At 38.1% G+C, this 23,226-nt stretch overlaps 1 protein-coding gene and 1 long non-coding RNA gene across 3 annotated transcripts in view; one reads left to right on the top strand and one right to left on the bottom strand.

Annotated features, from left to right (window-relative positions):
• OPRM1 (opioid receptor mu 1) overlaps positions 1–21,181 on the bottom strand; it is a 162,550-nt gene extending 141,369 nt beyond the window's left edge. The window contains exons 1-2 of one of the 2 annotated variants that reach the window (XM_055536031.1): positions 21,088–21,181; positions 20,525–20,980 (exon numbers count right to left, since the gene is read on the bottom strand). In XM_055536031.1, coding sequence (XP_055392006.1) covers positions 20,525–20,817 — 293 coding nt within the window. In that variant the 5' untranslated portion in view covers positions 20,818–20,980; positions 21,088–21,181. Of the gene's footprint in view, positions 1–20,524; positions 20,996–21,087 lie in introns of those variants that run through there. The other variant, XM_055536030.1, reaches the window with a different exon arrangement.
• On the top strand, positions 5,130–11,632 carry LOC129620174 (uncharacterized). Its single transcript, XR_008698411.1, has 3 exons — positions 5,130–5,630; positions 7,649–7,793; positions 11,541–11,632. It is a non-coding gene; the product is annotated as an uncharacterized LOC129620174 (long non-coding RNA).
• Positions 21,182–23,226: the final 2,045 nt, after the last annotated feature.

The raw sequence follows: 23,226 nt of genomic DNA, 5'->3' as shown, positions 1-23,226 counted from the left end.
CAGGGATCAAACCCAGGGCCTCTGCATTGGAAGTGTGGAGTCCTAATCATTGGACCACCAGGGAAGCCCTTATCCTTATTTTAAAGGGAATTGAGCTTTAGAACAGTTGTCAAGGATAAAATAAGCTTAATGTCGTATACTTGAAATATTTGGGTGCTTGTTGCTATGCAAGTAAAATGCCTGGATAGTTTGAATTTTTTTACTGGGAGTGTGTGTATGTGTCCTGTAGATAGAACCATTTACTGCGTTTAATATTAGCACAACATGTTGGAGAGAATTATACATTAGGATACTGTGTAGGAAGTTGAAATAAGAACGTTCTCACTGCTCCTGAGTTTTGCACCAGAGATTTAATTAAGATCTGTGAAGACTCAATTTAAAATTCCTTTTGTCAGAACTGTTGATGAGCATTCCCTGTTTATCCCCTTTAATGTGTCATAGCACCTGCTGATATCCAAATATTTTGGCATTCAATTAATTTCTGCAACAGTAGCTGTCCAAAGTCTTTTAGGACCAATTGAAGGAAATATGAAGGTAATGCATTTAGTGCCTGGAGATCTTGGCTTATGTAAAACTGTGTATTTATAATAACTGTTTTCCACCCAAGAAGTATATAATCCTTTATAATTTAACTATCTGTTGACCTGGGATTTTTATTGGAAACAAAAAACAATGTGTTGAGATCTTTTAAAAAGTATTTTCAGGCAGAGAGATTTTTGGTATTTTTCCTTCCCCTGTGGAGAATTCAACAGCACTTGTTAGGAGAAAATATAAATCGTGAATAGACTAGTTATTTAGCAAAGCAGATAAGTCCCATTAATTTTTAAAATTTGAAATTTTAAGCTTGTAGTGCACCAAGAGCTATTAAATCAATATAGAATTATCTTTCAACTGAGACTAAAATCACTTGGGACTAACAGCATTTTTAGTCACAGATTAATGTATGTAACAGCATTTTAAATAGGGAAACTGCAAACATGATCTTGAATTATCTTTTGGTGAAAAAGCTCTTTGATGCAGTATTTTATCACTTTTCAGGATTATCTATTACTTTTGAAAATTTCTCCTCTTTTATTTTTATTTTTTGTATTTTTCCTTATACCATTGTACATTCATTTTTTTTTTAGAATCTGAGGAATATAAAAAGTAAAATACAAATCACCATAAGTTTAATAGGTAGAGACAAACTTTGGTAACATTTCATGTTTAACACTCTATGATCAAAGTCATATATTTCACATTCCTTCTAGCTTAAATACTTATACTGGACTTTATGTATGAACTAGAATATCAAGCATTATAGCATGTTTTTAATTTTCATAGCTACATTTATATTTTCAAATTAACTTCTTTCATCATAAAACCCTCTGTCAACACTGAGTCAAACATGCATTTATTTAACACCTTTTTATTTTTGCCAAGTACTGTGCTGGGCAGTGGTTCTCGACTGAAACGTGTGTTGGAGGGGCATTCAGTATGGTGAGAGACCAGAAACAAGTGTTTTCCAAACAGTATGTGAGGTTTTATGGCACAGTGGCTGGTGATGTGGCAATGTTGAAAGAAGTATCTCACCTGTATTCAGGCTTTAGGAAAGTTACAATTATTCAACATTTGTTTCATCACATGTAGAGCGCCCAGGGAAGTATTAAATTTGCTTCTCGAGTCACCTGTCTGGCTCAGGCTGTCAAGGATTTTGTCTCTGATTGTGGCAGGAAGGGGTTAGTAGAAGACTGACTGTAAATAAGTCTGTCTATTGTTTGTTTTTCAGAAATAAATGTAAATCTAGTTGTTTTCCAGTTAGTCTGTTTCCCAGAAACAATTACAAACCTATGTTAAATGCATTTAATTTAGAAATTTTACTACCATTTTGGGCTTCCCAGGTGGCGATAGTGGTTAAAAACCTCCTTGCCAATGCAGCAGATGTAAGAGACACAGGTCTAAGCTCAGGGTTGGGAAGATCCCCTGAAGAAGGGCATGGCAACTCACTCCAGTATTCTTGCCTGGAGAATCCCATGGACAGAGGAGCCTGGTGGGCTACAGTCCATAGAGTCCAGAATCTGATATGACTGAAGAGACTTAGCACATACACATTATCATTTTAGTTGTTCAGCTACTCAGTCGTGTCCAACTCTTTGCGACCCCATGGACTGCAGCGTGCCAGGCTTTCCTGTCCATCACCATCTCCCAGAGCTTGCTCAAACTCATGTCCATTAAGTCAGTGATGCTATCTAACCATCTCATCCTCTGTCGTCCCCTTCTCCTCCTGCTTCCAATATTTCCCAGCATTAGGATCTCTTCTAATGAGCTGGCTCTTCGCATCAGGTGGCCAAATTATTGGAGCTTCAGCTTCAGCATCAGCCCTTCCAATGAATATTCAAGATTGATTTCCTTTAGAATTGACTGGTTTGATCTCCTTGCAGTCCAAGGGACTCTCAAGAGTCTTCTCCAACACCATAGTTCAAAAGCATCAATTCTTTGGTGCTCGGACTCTCACATCCATACATGACTACTGGAAAAACCATAACTTTGAATAGATGGACCTAGTTGGCAAAGTAATGTCTCTGTTTTTTAATGTGCTGAGTAGGTTTGTCATAGTTTTTCTTCCAAGGAGCAAGCATCTTTTAATTTCATGGCTATAGTCACCATCTACAGTGAGTTTGAAGTTCAAGAAAATAGTCTATCATTGTTTCCATTGTTTCCCCATCTATTTGCCATGAAGTAATGGGACCGGATGCCATGAGCTTCGTTTTTTGAATGTTGAGTTTTAAGCCAGTTTTTTCACTCTCCTCTTCACCTTTATCAAGAGGCTCTTTAGTTCCTCTTTACTTTCTGCCATAAGGGTGGTATCATCTGCATATCTGAGGTTATTGATATTTCTCCCAGCAATCTTGATTCCAGCTTGTGCTTTATCCAGCCTGGCACTCCACATGATGTACTCCGCATATAAGTTAAATAAACAGGGTGACAATATACAGCCTTGATGTACTCCTTTCCCAATTTGGAACCAGAATGTTTTTCCATGTCCAGTTCTAACTGTTGCTTCTTGTCCTGCATATAGATTTCTCAGGAGGTGGGTAAGGTGGTCTGGTATTCCCATCTCTTTAAGAATTTTCCAAGGTTTGTTATGATCAACACAGTCAAAGGCTTTAGCATAGCCATGGAAGCAGAACTAGATGTCCTTGAATTCTCTTGCTTTTTCTATCATCCAAAGAATGTTGCCAATTTGATTGCTGCTTCCTCTGCCTTTTCCAAATCCAGCTTGAACATCTGGAAGTTCATGGGTCATGTACTGTTGAAGCCTGGCTTGGAGAATTTTGAGCATTACTTTGCTAGTGTGAGAGATGAGTGCAATTGTGCAGTAGTTTGAACATTCTTTGGCAGTGCCCTTCTTTAGGATTAGAAGGATAGGATTCCAGTCCTGTGGCCATTGCTGAGTTTTCCAAATTTGCTGGCATATTTCATTTTACTGATAGTGGATAATTATCCTTTTTACCAGTTTATTTTCTGCTCTATGAAGTGGGACTTCCGTTTTTTGGCCTAAACTTTGTGCTTTTAAACATCTGTGAAATGGTAAGTCCATAGCAGAGGCCAGAAAAGTCCCTTTAGTCGCCTAGGGTGACCTTTCACACGACACAACCCTAAGATGGGTCTGAATTTCTTAGTCTCACATTATCTTGAGATTTCTCTTCTTCCATGTCCTGGGAGGAGCCTCACTACTGTTGTTCTAGTATCGTAGCTACGATCATCTCCTTTCTTCTCCTGGGGAGTCATACATCCATTGGTTTTTCAGGAGGAAAAAAATCTGTCCATTGAGGATCCCTCTCACAATGCTTGTCAGTATTCAGTCTATCCTACTGATACAAGAAGCAAAATTCCATGCCCTAGTCCTCTCCCTCAGAGAAGGCAATGGCACCCCACTCCAGTACTCTTGCTTGGAAAATCCCATGGATGGAGGGCCTGGTGGGCTGTAGTCCATGGGGTCGCTAAGAGTCAGACACAACTGAACGACTTCACTTTCACTTTTCACTTTCATGTATTGGAGAAGGAAATGGCAACTCACTCCAGTGTTCTTGCCTGGAGAATTCCAGGGACGGGGGAGCCTCGTGGGCTGCCGTCTATGGGGTAGCACAGAGTCAGACATGACTGAAGCGACTTAGCAGCAGCAGTCCTCTCCCTGAATAGTTCATGTTCTTCAATCTGCTTCTAAAGCATGGAAGGTGAAATGAAGTAGAGTGGAGTCTTTGGGAAGACTTTGGTTGTAGAAGTGAAATAAAATAGGTTTCCACATCTTTTCATAAGAACATGAGAAGCAAAGAAAGAATTAAAGGTGAGAGCCATGTGTGAGAAGGGAGGCTTGTCAGTACTTCAGACATCTGTTTACCTTATTTAGGCTCCCTGGAGTTAATACTGACATGCCTGGTTACTTTCACTTGGCAGTAATTCCAGTCGACTTGCCCCTAGCTTGTCCGTCTGGTGTTTTGCTTAGTAGAGAGACAGAGGAATGGACTAAGATGCTTTTCTTTGAATTTAATTAGGCAGATGATTTAGCAGAATCTTTCAGTCAAAGTGTATCTTTTCTCACTGATTGATTCTTCTCAAATTCTTCCAGAATTAATTCTTCCAGATCCAATTTTTTTCAGTCTCTCTTATCTCTCAAAAACCCCTCTCCCATTTGGATTCCTGGGGACAATGAAGTTGGAGAAGGAAAATGTAAGGACTCCACAGACCTAGGTTCTCATCTCAACTTGAATATGGAAAATATTTTTGCTCCCCAATTAAACAAAAACTACCCATGTTATAAGAATTTCACTTTGGAAAATTCCAAGTTTCTTTCAGCTATTACACTCAGAGAAACAATGTTCTAAAAGTTCTTATTTTGGCAAACCAGAAATGGGACACGGAAACACGGAGGGCTGAAATAAGCATGGCATTAACATAACAGTATAATCAGTATAATTCAATGTACTGAAACATTTCAGCTCCATTATGTCCTATTACCCTTTGTTACTCTGTTAAATTCAGGGATAGAATAATTTTTTTTTTTTTTTTTAAGATAGTCTCATCCTAGGGGAGCTTACAATTTTGCAGTTTTGTAAATTTTGGTATTTTTTCTTTTTAGAAATGTAAAAAGGGATCACTGAAATAAAGGGACACTTGAGAATGGCCTGGTGTTTGGCTGTATAATAGATTCAAAAAGCCTAGTTTGATCTGTCGCTTGCAGTATTGAGATTGGCATCCTGGCTGTCTCCTTATCAGTTTATTGATGTGAATTGTTAGCATATGGTGCTCACAGCATAAAATGATGCTTCTGGGGATCAAGAAAAAGAGTAGCTTTATATCACAATTGAGTTTTTGTAGTTAGAAATTCCACAAATAATTAATGGATTTTATTATTTTTTTTTCAGGTTGAAGGGCAGACTCAATCAGAGACCTGAATCGAGTTATCCCAGAGACAGAAGTTCAATCCAAAATGTCACAGCTTAATACAAAGGAAAAACTCCAGATTTTGACCTATCAAAAGCCAACTTTCCTATTTTCTTTATTCTCATTTCAGTGGGGGCACAGCCTATCAATAAAGAAAAAGTCATGAAGAGGTTATCAATTAGGGAGCATTCTGGGAAGTATGATAGGTAAGGTAAGATAATAGGCTAGTCAGTCATCCTAGTGAGACCTCAAACACTAGCTCGATGAAACTAAGCATAACAGTTTTGAAAGACCTTAAGTTTCAGGGTCATATAGGTCTTGTTTCAGATCTTAGTATTATCATTTATTAACTGGCAAATTTGGGCTTATTACTTAAATTTTCTGAGATCTGCTCTCTTCATTTGTAAAACTTGAAAGATATCAGTATCTTCCTTAAATGGTTGATGTAAAGATGAAAAACATTTCAATAGTATGTTTAAAGATTATTGATATGGAGGCTTATGTATACTGTAACTTTCAACAAACGTTAGCTAAAGTGATGATGATGACGATGCCTCTTATGGGTTTCAAATTTAATGAAGTAGATACCATGTGCTCTGATAAGACAGAGGTTAAATGCTGATACTTACAAAAGTGTTAATTTTGCTCTGCTTGTATTGATTTTTTAGAATGTTTTCTCGTGTGTGCTAAAGGTAACTGATGCATCAAAACCTAGATTTTTCTAAAATCACAGCTATTTTCCTTGACCCCTCCCCCCCCAATGATTTGATAAGTTTAACTTTACATCTTCATCTATCTTGACTAGAATGTTGACTAGAATATATTATTTTCAAATATTAACTTAACTTCAAACAACTGTGTGGGCAGAATATCTCAGCTACATCAAAGCATGAATTCTATTATTGTTCCAGGAGACTAAAATTTCTGATAAAGGACATATATCTTTTTGTAAAACATGTTTTATAAAGCAATTAAAGTAAGGGTGTGTGAAAGGGCATGCTCATTCATTCATTCATATGCTTTTATTTTTGAGTTTCTAAAGTGTTGAAAAAATAGTACTCTTGAGGAAATTATCATTGGTTTGGTTTACATGTCTTAATATATGCTTTGTGGACTTGACTCATGTACCAGTGTCTTTCATGGTAATGTGACACATTTATTTAAAGACGGAAAACTTCTGTTTACTTTCAGAGTAATGATCCTTTTTCAAAAGATGACATCAATTTCTCCTTTGATACTTGTACCTTAAATTCCACAAAATGGATAGCAATTTTAAAGAACAGAAGATTGGAGCTTGACTTTTAACTTGAGCTCTCTGCTGCCTGTGTTTCTGAGTGACAGGGTGTTCAGAAAGAAAATAGACATTGTTTCAAGGCAGGGACGCACTGAGGAATGTCTTACAGCAATGGTTCTTGAGATTCTCTTCCTGTGAATCCCATTCATTCCAGACTCCACTCTGTCATTGCATTATCCTTCATACTTGTGGAATATTTGTAACATCTGCTTTGAGAAATACTTATAAATCCTAGTCAATGGGGTTCTTTTTCACTGTTCTATGAAAATTAACCAAGGCCCACTCCACTCACTTTTCTTTATCTTGTCTCTGAAACATAAATAATATGTTTAATGAAATTTGGAAAATTAAATAAAGACAAATCAAAAAGTATCCCATTGCTTGGGAATGAGTGTTTGTTAGATAGTATGATTGAAGAACCCTGGGTTAGTTACCATAGTCCTACCTTTGACATTTATCAGCTGGTGAAATGGTTTAATTTTCTTCTCCACTAGACTGTACTTTTAGAGATAGGTAGAACCTGATCTGGGCTTCCCAGGTGGCTCAGTAGTAAAGTATTCATCTGCCAATTCAGGAGACATAGGTTCAATCCCTGGGTTGGGACCATACTCAGGAGGAGGCAACCATTCCAGTATTTTTGCCTGAAAAATCCCATGGACAGAGGAGCCTGGCAGGCTACAGTCCATGGGGTTATAAAGAGTCAGACATGACTGAGCAACTGAGCATGAGAACTCAGTCTATTTTTCTTAATGGTATATTTTGGAGCCTCTAAGAGGGTGCTTTGGAAGTAATGTTCAACAAACATGAGCTTCAAATTCATCTTCTTTAGTATTAGTTTGGTTTACAATGTTTTTCCTTGTCTAAATGCATATTCTTTATATGTTTTGTTTATTTTGCAATGTAGTTAAATAAGCTTTCTTTTGTCATTAGAAGGAAAGACTGTTTGAAGGATCTCATTTGCCTGCTTTTAATAACACCTCTTAGTGGCCTTGGATCACCAACATCACCAGAAGCGTGCTTATATTCAATTCCATTCAACCCATGTGGTTTCCTCTTTAGTACTGATGGGGACTGAGTAAGTATGAAATTATAATGTTGACAATAATTTCCCTTGTTCTTTTTGGCAGGCACAATCAGGGTCTGATATTCAGGTTATACTGCCAGCAGCATTTTTCAATTAGCATTTAATACTCCCCCACAAAATGCTCAACCTTTCGCTGGCACTGAGCCCAGTGTTTCAGTGAAACAAACTTTGCTCAGAAGCAAAGGCCTTTTCTTTCATTGATCTCCTTGTTCCCCTACAGTTTCTGTACTTGGAATACTCTCAGCTTTCAGGGACACTGTGGATCTCAAAGATGTTATTTTCCAGTTTGTGCTTGCTTTATTTGTAGTGTTTACTGCTCTGATTTTAAAAGTTGACAGGCATTGCCTTGCAAGTCCTGGAAAAATCCATTATGAAGGTGTTAGGAATAGACATTTGCACAGACTCACTGTACCATCATTAATGCATCCTCCATGAAGAGTTCCATGTTTTTCACCTATTTTATTGTGATTAGTGAGTCAGACTCTAACAGAAGCCAGGACTTTTTGCAAAGATGCTATTAAAATTTCTAAATTTTCAAAGCTTGTATTCAGAGGACACCACTATTACGAGTTATTTTTTCTAATTCAAGTAAACTATTCTGCTGAGTAAAAAGGAGTTTCATCAGATGAAGTCTGTGTTTAGACTTAGATTCTGCCTTAGACACTTTGACTATAATACCAGTTTAAATGTGAAACATCTAACTTAAAAATAGATATTTTTTTTTCCAAAAAATAATTGGTTTGTGTCTTTTTTCTCTATCAAACTTTTTATATAATATAGAGAGGCTAATCAATAGGGAACTGAGTAAATTGTAGTTAAATGTCCTTAGAATTCTGTTCACATCATCTTAGTGCCAACAAAATGAAATTAGAGTAATCCAGGGCATTGGAATAAATCCAAGAATGACAACAGGGACCCCATGCAACGCTTTGCCTTACCTCTGCAGAAATCGTGATTCCAAAAGGCTAAGCTGTGTTTCAAAGTGTAATAATATGATTGATTTATGAGAAGGCAAGAATACTGAGTGAATGTTGAGATCTTGCATGCTGATGAGTGAACCCAGTGGGAGGGAAGAGAAGAAATTCCCAGAGGGAGGGAAGGTGAAAGTGAAAGTCACTCAGTCCTGTCTGACTCTTTGCGATCCCATGGACTATACAGGCCATGAAATTCTCCTGGCCAGAATACTGGAGTGGGTTGCCATGCACTCCTCCAGGGGATCTTCCCAACCCAGGGATCAAACCCAGGCCTCCCACATTGCAGGCAGATTCTTTTACCAACTGAGCCACCAGGGAAGCAAATAACTAAACTCCTTACTCTTATATAGCACTTTTAGAATTTACCGCACATTTCTGTATATCTTATCTAATTTGGACCTAAACTCCAAGTGAGGTTGAATGTGATTACCATTCCTTTGGTAAAGTTAACTAGTGAGACTCAGGGAAGCTCTGTGGCTCTGATAACTAGTGAGAGGTAGAGATTCAAACATTAGTCTCCTCGTCCTAAGGTTAGCACTGTGTCCACGCTAGAACGCCTATTATTAATGGAGCTGATTGGTCAATTTCAGGGAGCTTTTTAAGACATCCTGGGCTTTTGCTTTTCAGAGAGATAGTTTAATTTACTATTTATTCTATAAACAGCTTCTTAACATTCAGAGAAATCAAACATGTGGACAGATCTCTTAAACCTCCTTGCCCAGCAGGACTGTTTTCTCCTCCATGAAATAGAGGTCCAGATCTATGCACCTCAATCTTGACTGTACACTAGACTCATTAGACTCACTAGGGAAGCTTTTAGATCTATCTATGCCCAGGAGCTATGCCCGGAGTGTCTAATTTAATTAGTCCTACATGCATTGGAGAAGGAAATGGCAACCCACTCCAGTGTTCTTGTCTGGAGAATCCCAGGGACGGGGGAGCCTGGTGGCTGCCGTCTGTGGGATCACACAGAGTCGGACACGACTGAAGTGACTTAGCAGCAGCAGGTGGAAACAGGTATTCTTTCTCTTTCTAAAGCCTTCCCAGGTGATTTTAGATTTCCCTGCTGGTCCAGTGGTTGAGAATCCACCTGCCAAAGCAGAGAACATGGTTCGATTTTCAGTCAGGAAATGAAGATCCCACATGCCATGGGGCTATAAGCCTGTGACCCACAACTACTGAAGCCTGTGCACCCTCAAACCAGTGCTCTGTGATGAGAGAAACCACCACAGTGAGAAGCCTGTGCACAGCAAGGAAGAGTAACCCCAGCTTTCCATAACTAGAGAAAGCCCGCGTGCAGCCAAGATAAATCCATAAATAAATAAATAAAATCACTTAAAAAAACCCTTCATAGTGATTCTAACATGTGATCAATATTGACAACCACTGGAATAGAAGATCTGAGAGATCTTCTTGGTGTCTAAGTGTGTTGCAAGTGTTTCTGCAATACCTCGGATACTCCATGAGTTAACTCAAAGAAGGATCAAATTTGATTATTCATTTTATCCTGCCTGGGTTTCTTGCTAGAATTTAGCTCCAAAAATCTCATGTAAGAAATTCTGGGAACTGTAGCATTCTTCAGCTAGACTATCTTACTCATCCAGTTGGAACATTCCCTAACTTGGCTCTCCTTACGGACTTGTACCTAGTGGCCACCTGGCTGATCTAAAGAATTCCTGGACATTCCAGAAAGTTTTCTCTGAGCACAAGTAATCAAAGAAGCAGTCATTTGGATACAAATGGGGACTGAATTAAAGATGCGAAATCAGACAAAGAAGAGATTCCAGGGAATTTTAGGAAATGATTGAGCAAAACCAAGGGCAGGAAGCCAGAAGATTACAAATACTGCAGAACACCTAGGCTGCCCCTAGTCCTCTTTATCGGGCTGGACAGTCTAAATTTTAAAACATAGTCAATAAACCTTTTCGAAGCGACTTTTGAAAACCACTAAAAACAAATTTTTAAAAAATGATCAAGTTATGTAAGTCAGAAAGAAGAGGAAAAAATTCCAAGTGATGAGGTTCTGTGCTTCAGATGCCTAAATAGAAGTGGAGGGAGATGAAGCTGCCAGTCACCACCTGGGTGCATGGGGGTGGGTGTGCGTGCAGGCACAGGTGTCTTTGAGAACAGATTTCATATTTGCTAAGAAGCTAATATGAATTTACGGGTGACAGTTTTAGTTTTTCCTGAAAGCTTCAAATGACTGAAGATGAAAATACTGAGAAGGCCTAGAAAATTGCACCGATTTAAGATAACCACAAAGCATATCCAATAGATGGTAATTTTTCAGAACCACTATTTTCTAAGCACTTACTCCGTAATCCCTGGCCAAGAGTGGTAATGAATATTGTAGATTGTCTGGGTTAGATGAAGACCAGGAGTTGAAGATGGCCACTGGGGTGACATGGAGATGGTCCTGTGTGATTACTTTTTTGACCCAACTTCAATATCCGTTTCAGAAAAACAGTATCCTCTGTCATAAAAAAGGGGTATTCTCTTTCCAAAAAATCAGTGAGAGCTTTTATGTTTTGTATGGGGCTTCCCTGATAGCTTAGTTGGTAAAGAATCTGCCTGCAATGCAGGAGACCCTGGGTCGGGAAGATCCACTGGAGAAGGGATAGGCTACCCGCTCCAGTATTCTTGGGCTTCCCTTGTGGCTCAGCTGATTTGTATGAAACCTCATTTTGTACTGATATTTCTTCTTCTTGAAAAACACTGCAAGTTGGTACTAGATATTTTAACAAAATGCTTTGTTTCCATCTAGTAAATAACAAAATGCAATCAAATTTGCCAAAGAAGAAAATATGCTCTTTTTTATGACCACTGCAAGACTATGAATTCTACTCAGTACATCTGTACCAGAGTTTGGCAAATGACAGCTTGTGGGCCAAATTTGCCAGGTAAGAATAGGATTCTGTCAGAATGGTTTTACATTTGTAATTTGTATTTAAATTTTTTATATGTATAATAATTAACTTGGTTGTTTTTAATCTGAGGATGCTATAAGGAAGTAGTTTGGTAACCCTTATTATGGAATAATTTGCATTATAGAGTCAAGTAAACCAAAAGAAAGGTTTGTATTATTTTGTACTGAAAGAAGAATCATTTCATTCTTGCAAAAATGAGTCAACAAAAGAACATATGGCATGATTATTTTCTGATAATCAAATGTATGGATTTTCATAAAATTCAAAATATTATATTCATAAAACATTAGGTAAAATTATTAAATATGCTATTAGAAAATCAATTCTTTTTATGTTGTTAATGAGAAACATTTTAGAAGCTAAATTTTTCCATGTCTGCCTTCTACATCTGTTTTAGTTAGAATAACAAAAACCAAAACTAAGTTTATAGGTAGTTTTATATTTTTAAGTGGTTGAGAAAATAATATTTTGGGGCATGCAAAAATTATATAGAAATTCACATTTCTGTGTCTATATACAGTTTTATTGGAACACAGTCATGACCATCTATTTTCATTTTGTCTATGGATACTTTTGGCTACTGTGGCAGAGTGGAATAATTGTAACAGATACCATGTGGCAACAAAGCCTAATAAATTTACTTTCTGGCCCTTTACAGGAAACATTTTTAACACCTGGTCTAGACTGCGAGGTCATCCCTCTTCATCTGATGGGTGTCCGTTGTCTGTACATCTAAATGTAGTAAAATAAGGTGAATTCTTTCCTTGGAATCATTTAAATCCAAACTTTACACTGGCTTATGAAAACACCTTGGTATAAAATAGATTTTATTAGGTTCCAGAATTATCTCCCTACTTCACTGGTGCATTTTTACCCTTCTTAGAGTGGAGGGACCAGGCTAATTCACACATCTGGAGCCATTAAATTATAGGCAGTTTAGCTTTCTATTGAAAACTAGGGTAAGAATTTTGTGGCTTAAAAATTACTCCAAACTTTGTTGAATATAAATATCAAGAACTCTATATAGAAAACAATGAACAAGGACCTACTATATAACATAGGGAACTCAATTCAATATTCTGAATTACCTATATGGAAAAGAAACTGAAAAAATAATAGATATAGGTAAGTGTGCTGTGTGCTAAGTTGCTTCAGTTGTGTCTGGCTCTTTGCAACCCCCATGGACTGTAGCCCACCAGACTCCTCTGTCTATGGGATTTTCCAGGCAAGAATACTGGAGTGGATCATCATGCCCTCCTCCAGGGTATCTTCCCAACCCAAGGATCGAACTCGCATCTCTTATGTCTCCTGCATTGGTAGGCTAGTTCTTAACTGCTAGCACCACCTGGGAAGCCCCAGATATAGGTATGCGTTTGCTGTACTTGGTTGCTCAGTGGTGTCCAAGTCTTTGCATCCCTATGGACTATAGTCTGCCAGGCTCTTCTGTCCATGGGGATTCTCCAGGCAAGAATACTGGAGTGGGTTGCCATGCCTTCCTCCAGGTGATCTTCCCAACCCAGGGACTGAATCCAGGTCTCCTGTGTTGCAGGTGGATTCTTTACCATCTGAGGCACCAGGGAAGTCCAGATAGAAGTATACGTATAACTAAATCACTTGGCTGTACACATGAAGGTAGCATATCATTGTTAATCAACTATACTCCAACATAAAATAAAAATTAAAAAAATGGCCCCAGAAGTAGTGCTGAAGTGCTATTAGTATCTTAAACACAAGAGGACTGTGAGGTGCCTAACAGAGAGAGTAGACGTCTTAGATAAGTTTCATGCAGATGTTATAGAGGGCTTGGTCATGAGTTCAAAGCCCATGAGTCAACAATACATATTAAATAAGATGCCTTTTAACAGGAACACACATAACAGAACATTATGTATTGATTAGTTGATGAAAATGTAACTGTACACTCACAAGATCCTCCCCCTATACTTCCCCTAGAAGCAAAGCTTCAGTCTTCTCTAATTCAGTAGGTAAAGTGAATTCATGGTGGGGGGGGGGGCGCGGTTTGGGTGGGAAACTACCATGAAAAATGAGAATTGATTATAGTAACTTTTAATTTTTTCACTCTTTAAAATTTGACTTTCTCTAGGTAAATTCTAAGACTAACAATCTATTTCCTATTCAAAGTTTGTGGGCTCGTGTATAGATATATATGCATCTTATTTGAATTTGTTATTTGCTGATATCAATCCATTGGTACAGATCAATTTTCATAGCTCAAGTCATAAAGGCTAAATATGCATAAACAAGGCAATGACTTGAGGGAATTGTCTGAATTAAGCTTTGAATAATCTGAGGAATATCGGCTGTGCTGAAAACTTTGGATTACAGAGTATTTTAAATATATGCAGTCCTGTTATTTAAGTCTGAAATGTTGAACTTTTTGGCTAATGCAGAGAGATCTACAACTATAGATCAAGTTTTCAAGGATTAGCATCAGTTATTTTGATAAACTTATGAGAAAATGCACAGATTTTTCACAATAGTAGCATTTATTATGGACTACACTTCAGGGAAATTGGTGGTAAGAATACTTTGAGGAGGCTTCAAAGTGGAATGGATTTAAGTTGGGACTTGAAAAAGAAGAAGAATTTTGATAGAAGAAAGAAGTATTGAGGTCACGAGGGAAAATAGAAAGAGTAAAGAAAAGGTATAAAAGAAATTAATATGTAGCATTTTTGAAAACAGTGAGTGGATCAGCTTGGTTTAATTTATTCAACATTAAATTATACTAATACTTGTTAGTACATCTTAATGATTACTATTGAACCACTTCAGGACACCTACTTATATCTAACTGATAAACTAATACCTGATTGAATTGAAAGAGCAAACTGCACTTGAAAATATCCTTGCCTGGACAGAAACTGATGTCCAGAATAGAGTGATCTCTTTCTCATTTCATATACTCCATTGCATGTTTCATCCTGTGTAAAAGCCCTACCTACCTTCCCCATTGGCTTACAAAGATTTGCTTGGTTAGACTTGGTAGAATCTTTCTGATAAGTTTTACAATGCAACATCCAGAAGGTGATTAATTCCTGAAGGCAATATTAAAACAACTTCTGAACGAATTAAAGAGAAAATGAAAAAAAGAGAGAGAGAGATCAGAACTTAAGCTGAATCTGAGAAGTCTGGGTCCAGATCATAATCTTCTGTGTGATCTTTGAGACTCAACCACAGGCAATCACAAAGGCTCTACCTGGCACCTTCACAAGGGGAAGCATCCTTCCCACCACTACTTAGTACACAGTCTCCAGGGAGTTGTGGGCAAGGACATGTGCCCCTCCCCCACCTTTACCAACCATGCTCCTGGGTGTATATGCATCTTAGCCCAACAACCTCAGTTTGGACACCTTCAGGAAAGGCTTTAAGACACTTTGCTGAATGGATAGTATTCAGCATAATTCTTGAGTTCAGGGAGCCCATGGTGCTTTTGGTGAGACTCTTCCCAGGGGTCTCTCTGAAGACCTTCGTATCAAGGGTCCTCTAAGAAATTCTTCTTACTCTGACTCTGTGCTTTCCCACTTCTACCCCATCCTTTCTTGTTAGTCCTGGCCCCTCAGTCCATAAAACGGGAGTATCCTATGGTTTGGGGCTCCTTGTGCGGCGAGATGATGGCCTCGTTTCCCCTTCTCCACATCTGTGCTCATACACGTGACCTGGTGCCTTTCTGTGGGGAAAATGGAACACTGAGGATGGCACCTTTCCTGTTTAACCTTTTGCTTATTCCCTCCCAGGAAGTGAAGAAAGGCTTGACTTTCAGGGTCGTTCATTGTCTTAATCGACCACTACAACATCTGGCAGCTCAGCATTTTCTCTCTCTGACAGAATCCGTTTGAGCTCATTTAGAATCCAAGGAAGTGAGATGGAATGTTAAATCATTTAATGTTGTAGATGACTAGCTTTTTTATCTCCAGATAGTAAAGGTGGAAAAACTATGGAGAAACAGTCCTTGAACTTACCACAGAAAATGTTAGTACTACAAGTTACCAACTAGACTAGATGTTAGTCTAAGTAACCCATTTTACAGAAGAGGACTATTATGCACTGAAGAGTTTGAAGTTGAACCATTATTGGCACTTTTCTTCTATGCTACTCTTCCACTCTGGATTTATTTCTTGATTCAAGGACTCTTAGACTGAGGTACTGGTGGGGAAGGAAATAGGTGGCCTGAAGCAAGAACAGATGGGTAAAGAAAGTAGTTGCTATGACAAGCTCATTAAATGATGTTTCTTGTATATGATGCTTCTTGTGTCTGTTGTTTCAGTTCACTTTCAAGGACCCTGACATTTGCTTGAGCTTACCTGTTATGAGTAGTCTTACAGTTATTACACAACCAGGGATCAATGCAGAAAGAGATGTAGTTTGCCTCTTCAGAGAGCCTTCACTTTCTTTACATATCAGAGATCCTACTGCTACCAACACCCTGACCTCAAGAAGTATACCGCATTCTATCCATGGCTGTGGCCTACTCCCTATCCATTAAGCAAAATGTACTAAAACCTTTCCTGAATCCCAAGGCAGAAAAAAGGTGAAAGGAAAAGCTTGGTTTATAAATGGTCATGGGTAGTTCTGACTGGGGCTGTGTAGAATTTTTCTTAAGAATTTCTAATTGTTAACAACAACCTACACTCAATGAGTCTGTAAAGCTCTATTTATTAATCAGAAAATTACATAGTAGCCAGTTATAAAATAACAGAAATCATGAGTTTTGCAGTGCCTGAGACAACAGCTTGGGTGAAGGTAAACCATTTTGGAAAGGGATTTCAGGGACCAAGGTGGGAGGAAGGCTGAGCACTGAAGAACTGATGCTTTCAAACTGTGGTGCTGGAGAAGACTCTTGAGAGTCCCTTGGACTGCAAGGAGATCAAAGCAGTCAATCCTAAAGGAAATCAACTCTGAATATTCACTGGAATGATTGATGCTGGAGCTCCAATACTTTGGCCACCTGATGCAGAGAGTCAACTCATTGGAAAAGACCCTGATGCTGGGAAAGATTGAGGGCGGGAGAGGAAGAGGGTGACAGAAGATGGTTTGATGGAATCATGTATTCAATAGACATGACTTTGAATAAACTCCAGGAGATAGTGAAAAACAGGAAATCCTGGCATGATGCAGTCCATGGGATTGCAAAAAATTAGACATGACTTAGCAACTGAACAAAGAACAACAAAGGTGGGAAAGAAGAAAAATGAAACAGAAAAGGAGGAAAAGCCAGTACATGGCTTGAAATGGTCACAATGTGGATCAGACCTTCCAATGTGCTTTGTGATCTGTACAGAACTGTGCATTATTTTGATTGACTTTTTTCTTTAAAACATTCTTGACAATAATATACTATCCCATTTTAAATGATGGCCACATTCAGCCTGGATGGGAGAGGAATTTAGGGAAGAAAGAATACATATATATGTATGGGCTGAATGCATTCACTGTTTACCTATCACAACAGTATTAATCAGCTATATCCCAATAGAAAATAAAAAGTTTAAATTAAATTAGAAATTAAAAAAAACCCCAACAAGTGGAAAATGTCAGCATTCTTCACACCAGAGAAGACCACCTGATCCCAGATTCAAGGAACCAGAGATGCACACCAGGGGACCACCTGAGACCAGATTCAAGGAGCACAGGCCCTGTACATGCCCTAATCTTATCAACAATCCGACCTTTGAACTGTTGCTATAGAACTCTCATCAAATCCTCCTATGTGGGGCCACATAGTTTCTGAGGCAGAAGCCCACTCTGTCCCCCTTTGCCTGGCAAAACAATAAAACTATGCTTTTATACTTCAAAAAAAAATGATTGCCATATTTTGTAATAGTTTATCACCAAACTTCTCCAGAATATTTGTGGTAATTTTTATAATATAGTTATCCCACAAGTAATTTTTTTCTTTAAGACCATAAAGCCTTTCAGATAATGAACAGTTATAACATTCTATCATCTAATATCTGGATTTTAAAACTTTAGCTATATGACAGTATCTCTTTTTCTCCCTCATGTTTCTTAGAACAACTCTGTAAGAATGATACTTAAGTTATATTTTTTAATAATGTTGCTGATGAAGGTATGATGATGTTTCTTAGAACAACACTATAAGAATGATACTTGTTATATTCTTTAATAATGTTGCTGATGAAGGTATGATGATGATAAAGTGAAGACACAGGATAGAAAATAACTAATCAAGGCATCCATAGTATCTTTGTTGTTATTTTGCTGCCATTGTCATTGACGCCCCATGGTTTAGTCAATGTATTAAGACATTGTAATAAATGTTATGCTGATCTGGTTAGAAAACCCTAACTACTTAATAATTCAAAAGTATTTGTTGAATTTTGAATAATAGCAGGAAGTAAGCATTTTATCTCAGTACTTTAATAGGTACAGCATTATATTCATCTTTTTAACAGAGGCAATAATATCTGTGAACTGAGCACTTTGTAGTGAAATAACCATAGGGTGGAGATAGTCTAGTTAAATATTCTCAGCTAAATAGATATAGTTCCTTCACTCCCCAGAGGCTTTTCTCATTACTTCATTGGTCACTGAACTATTTTTCTGTTTATAGTCATATTCCAGAGGATTACCTGAACCTTGGAATTAAACACCTGACTTGCACAGGTGGGTGTTTGAGGTGACTTTCCAAACAGTACTGTATTCTGGTTGGAACTTTAAGCACAGAAAATAAGCATAATATCATGTTCTCAGTAAGAGACAAGGTCATCATCCTTTTCCAAGTCATCAAAAGTTCAGAGGTAATACCTTTAAAACAAAATCACCCAACTAGTAATATCTTTAGCACTAGAATAAAGCTAATCTGTTTATTCCATAGCCAGTTGTTGCTCTATTGGCTTTCTGCTTTATAGAAAAGCATAAACCAGAGAGGAGAAAAATGAGGAAGAAAAATACCAAGAGAAGCAATAAAAGCTAAATGATTATGCTTTAGATGACAGAATTTCAAGATGGTTTTATAATTTCTTTTCATCCTTCATTCTCCAGGATTACAGACATAAATTTGGATTAATTTATTATTTCCACATTATTATCTAACCTACTCTGTCAATGTTGTAGTTGAATTAAATCATGAGCCACTCTAAAAAACAGAAAATTACATTGTCTAAGAGCAATTCCATGGTATTGAACTAATGAACTTATCTGTCCTTGGAGAAATAATTTATATTTTCTGTGCCACATTTTACCTACCTAGCCTAGAAAACCTCTAGGTTTCCTTCTGGCCCTATAAGCTTATGAGTCCATGAATTTTCTTAGGAGAAAGGATAAATTTTCCCTTCATGGGCAGGGATTTAGTTGTTATTTTTATTATCATAAATGCAAAAGAAGACAGTTTTCATATTTGAGAGGAAGCTTTGTATTGAATTACATAAAGTAAATGTTTTAAAAATAAATTCTTCCATTGATTCCCTTCTTGCATTTTTCCTTCTGTTGTTAGCTTTCTTTGCAATAGATGGTGCTCTTTACTCAGAGAAACTACTTATGATTCTTCATCAAAAGATCAAGAAAATTAGTTTTACTCTTAAACAATCATTAATTAAATAAATTAGACATAAAAAGCAGAAAAAATCAATTACAAGTAACTTGCACCACCTTGATAAAGAAAGCATAATGAAGAAAATGATTGTTAAATGATTTAAGAGCTCCAGTGAAACCTGCAATACTTGCTGAATAGATGAAGCCAATATTGCAGCTAAACATGGAAGTACCATAGAACCCCTAGTAGGAAGAAAATCCAAAGTCAGGAGCCATTTTAAAGTGTTAAAATAATTATATACTTCTCAAAAGTTAAAATTTAGTATTACATATTAACATGTAGGATTTGAATAGGCACATCAACACTAAAACAATCTACATCAATCTCAGCTAATATTGAACTTGTATGCTTTTTGCCAAATAAACCTGGAACATCTGGACAAATAGAAACTGGGCCACAAACTCTTCTGAAATAATTTCATTGGATGAAGACACTTTTAAATTTGTTTAGAGCAACCATTACAACTTCCTATGTAATAGTTTATCATCCAGAATTATGCTGCTTTTGGTCACTTCTAACTTGTTTCAACTTTTGAGGGCTTTGAAAAACAGTCCTGCAGTTCCAAACCACCTGACCTATTCCTGATTCAGTTTGTGACTCCCCTAGCAGATCTGTAGCTGTCAACTGCAAACTGGTCTAGGCAACACAGCTGTCACGTTACGGCAAAACAGCACCGTTTACTGTGGAAAGACACCATAAAAACTTCCTCTATGAGTGAGGAAGAGGAGGCTGCAGCAGTCGTGCAGCAAATCCACTGGAATCAGCAGGAGCAGGCAAGTTGCCAAGGTTCATCTCTGAAAAGAACAGAGAAGGAAATCTGCCCCTTCTGCCCCCAATTAAGGATAAAATAACTAGAATCTCTCTTCTATTTTCCATAAATGATTGTTTCCACAGCTCCTTTGGAAGGGACTATGGGACACTGAGGTTAAGAGCCCAGAGCCCTTTTGGCTCAGTATAAACAAGCTGTAAGATAGAGGCTTTGTTTTTTGTTTTTTTTTTTTTTTTTTTTTTTTTGGCCAGAGCTTTAAAGCTTTTACCAAAGCAACTTCTCTGTTTCTGAAATTTTGGATTCTTTCTTTATTAACGGAGGGAAGAATAGAAAAGTAGGCTTTTGTACTCAAGCAGCAACCACTCTACTTTCACCTCTACATCCTCCTCTGTTTTACCTCCTTTTTTCTCATCCTTCCCCCCAACACCCTTTATGCCTCTATTAGCCACCGAAATCCGGAGCCCTGTGGCCTTCCTTACCTGACAATCACATACATGACCAGGAAGTTTCCGAAGAGCCCCACCACGCACACGATGGAGTAGAGGGCCATGATGATGATGGCCGTGATCATGGAAGGGCTGCCGGCCGAAGGGCACAGTCTGTCGCTCCCGCCCAGCTCGGTGCGGTTCGGACCGCATGGGTCGGACAGGTTGCCTTCTAAGTGGGAGAAGTTGACCCAGGAGCTGGGACTAGGTGCTGGGGAGCAACTTGAAGGGTGTGTGAAGGGATCAGTGCAGTTGCTGGCGTTCGTGGGGACGGCGCCGCTGTCCATGGTGCTGACCGCCGGCTGGGACCACGTTGGGAGTAACCGCGAGCACCCTGACTTTTCGGGTTCCACGCGCGAGCCGCTTCGTCTCGCCGCTGCCACAGCTCCTGTTATTTCTTACAGCGACCAACCCCGGCGGAGGCAGAGAGAAGCGTCAGGCAGGAGAGAGCTAAGCATCTGACATTATCCTCTGCTTGTAGCCCCCTCCCACCTTAGAAGTACACAGACAGGGCTCCAGCCCCACACCGCCGGGGGGGAAGGAGGGGAGAGCTGTGCGGGATCCGGAGGCTGGAGCCGAGGGAGGAGAGAGAAGTGGATTTTGCGCAAAGCAATCCAACGACTCGGTTTCCCAACTCGGCACTCCTCTGTGCAAACACCTCTAAGGACAGGCAGAACCAGGAAGGGAGTTGGAGGGAAGGGGTTGAAAGTGAGACAAACGGAGAGTTTTTGGCGGATGCAAAGCGTTAAGGAAGGGGGCTGACCTCACATTTTTCAGCACCGTTTTCGTAGTATACCATGACAGAAAGACGCTGGTCTGACGCCACCCCGACATCCCAGACCCCAGGGCTCTTCTATCCCTCCTGCCTAAGCAATCATTTAGTGCAGGGTACACAGAATCCTCTTCTGTAGCCCTCCTTGCCTCAGACTTTTTCTGTCTGCAGAAAAAGTCACCATGTGTCTCATGACTAAAGGAGAATTTCCAACCCTTCAACCCTGCCTGAAACAAGAGTGATTCCTTCTCTGAAAAGAGATGAGAAACAAACTTTTAGAGAGGATATCTATTCCCTTTACTTCATATTCCCTTACTTCTCCTGGAGCAGAAGCTTTATTTGCATCTAATTTCTAGCTTGCTGACAAAGAGGCACAGGGAGTTGTGGCTTCCAGAAAACTCAAAGAAAGACAAGGGTGACATTCCATATATAAATCTCATAGGTTTGGAGTTATTAATTATTGGTTTTATCTCCAGCCTTCCTACATGTGCTTCTCAGTAGAAGACTGTGAAAACCAAGTGTCTACATTATTTCAGTGTATTCTAGTGTAGACATTCCAGGAAAAACTACATAGACATCTGGAACTGGAATGGCTCATACAAGGTTGAGGATTATTCATATGCTTTAAAATTTGATAAATCAAAAAAAAATTGATAAATCACTTTTAAATCCACAGATGCTTCTACTTTATTAATACATTTTGTTTTGCTTGTCTTTGTTTTTTGGTAATGTTAACACAAATTCTGAAATAATTCTCATTTCTATTCATGGGTATATTTGTCTGCATATGTATCTTTTAACTACTAACACTATCATTAAAGATCCCCAGTTGGTTGTAGAAAGCTATATCCTTAGTGAACAGGGATCAGGGTGAGGTAGGGAGCTTGGAAAGAACATTTAATTCCAATATTATTTTTATCACTTGTCTGGAAAACATAACACTGGTGAACTCCACTAATCATAGATAATTTTGCCAATGTTCAGTATTTTTATCTTTTTTTATGTTGAAGGATATAGTGTCAACAATAAAATGTTATAGAGATCTCCTACAGAATAATAAAAATGTTTCACCACATATTCCCCTATGAACTAATATATTAATTCACCCATATTCAGCTGAAATCTGTCTGCCATTATTCAGTCTCTTGAGGACACACAGAACCAGTCTAAACTTATTTATGCAAAAGACAAATTAGCACAGTATAATAAGTCCTTGCCTTAAACCCAGATCATTTTGTGAACCTTAGATTTGTAACTTAAACTTTTTAGCTGTAGGAATTTGGATATGTTACTTTACCTGACTGAGTGACAGCATTCTCATCAGTAGAAAAAAATGTATAATACCTTATATGACTTTTACCAGGATTAAATGAAATACATAATGCAATTGAGTGATTTAATAAATACGTCATTGTGATTATACTTCATATATTTGAAAATAACTGAGTAGTCTCTTCTGCAAATTAAACTTTAGCTTCCTTAGACTGGGTCTTAAAAGATGCAGCTTTGAGTTCTTTCAGGAAATTGGCCCCTTTTCTAGTCACATTATAGTTTGTAGATCTGCTCTTAAAACAGTGTTCTAAGGATAACCTCACCAATAAACACTGAACAATATTATAAACTTCCTTTTTCTACCATCACAGATTTTGGAGCTCCATTCACTTTTTATTTTTGAAGTTACATTACTCTCATATCTCCTTCTAGGTCTAGTATAGGCAAAATTTCTTAAACATAATCCAAGTTAGTTCAACAAATATTTAATGATCTACTTTGGACCAGGTGTTAGAATTGAAAAAGACAGATATGATTATTTTTGACCACTGAAGCTTACTCTTATTCTTGGTAAATCATATTTTTCCTGTTGTATAAATTAATACATTTTAGAAAGATCAAAGTACAACACTGTAAATTGTTTTATTTTAAA

This window comes from Bubalus kerabau, chromosome 9, assembly GCF_029407905.1.
Source record: "Bubalus kerabau isolate K-KA32 ecotype Philippines breed swamp buffalo chromosome 9, PCC_UOA_SB_1v2, whole genome shotgun sequence".
NCBI classification, from domain to species: domain Eukaryota; kingdom Metazoa; phylum Chordata; class Mammalia; order Artiodactyla; family Bovidae; genus Bubalus; species Bubalus kerabau.
Note: the sequence above shows the minus strand (reverse complement) of the source record. Positions and strands in the feature narration are given on the sequence as shown.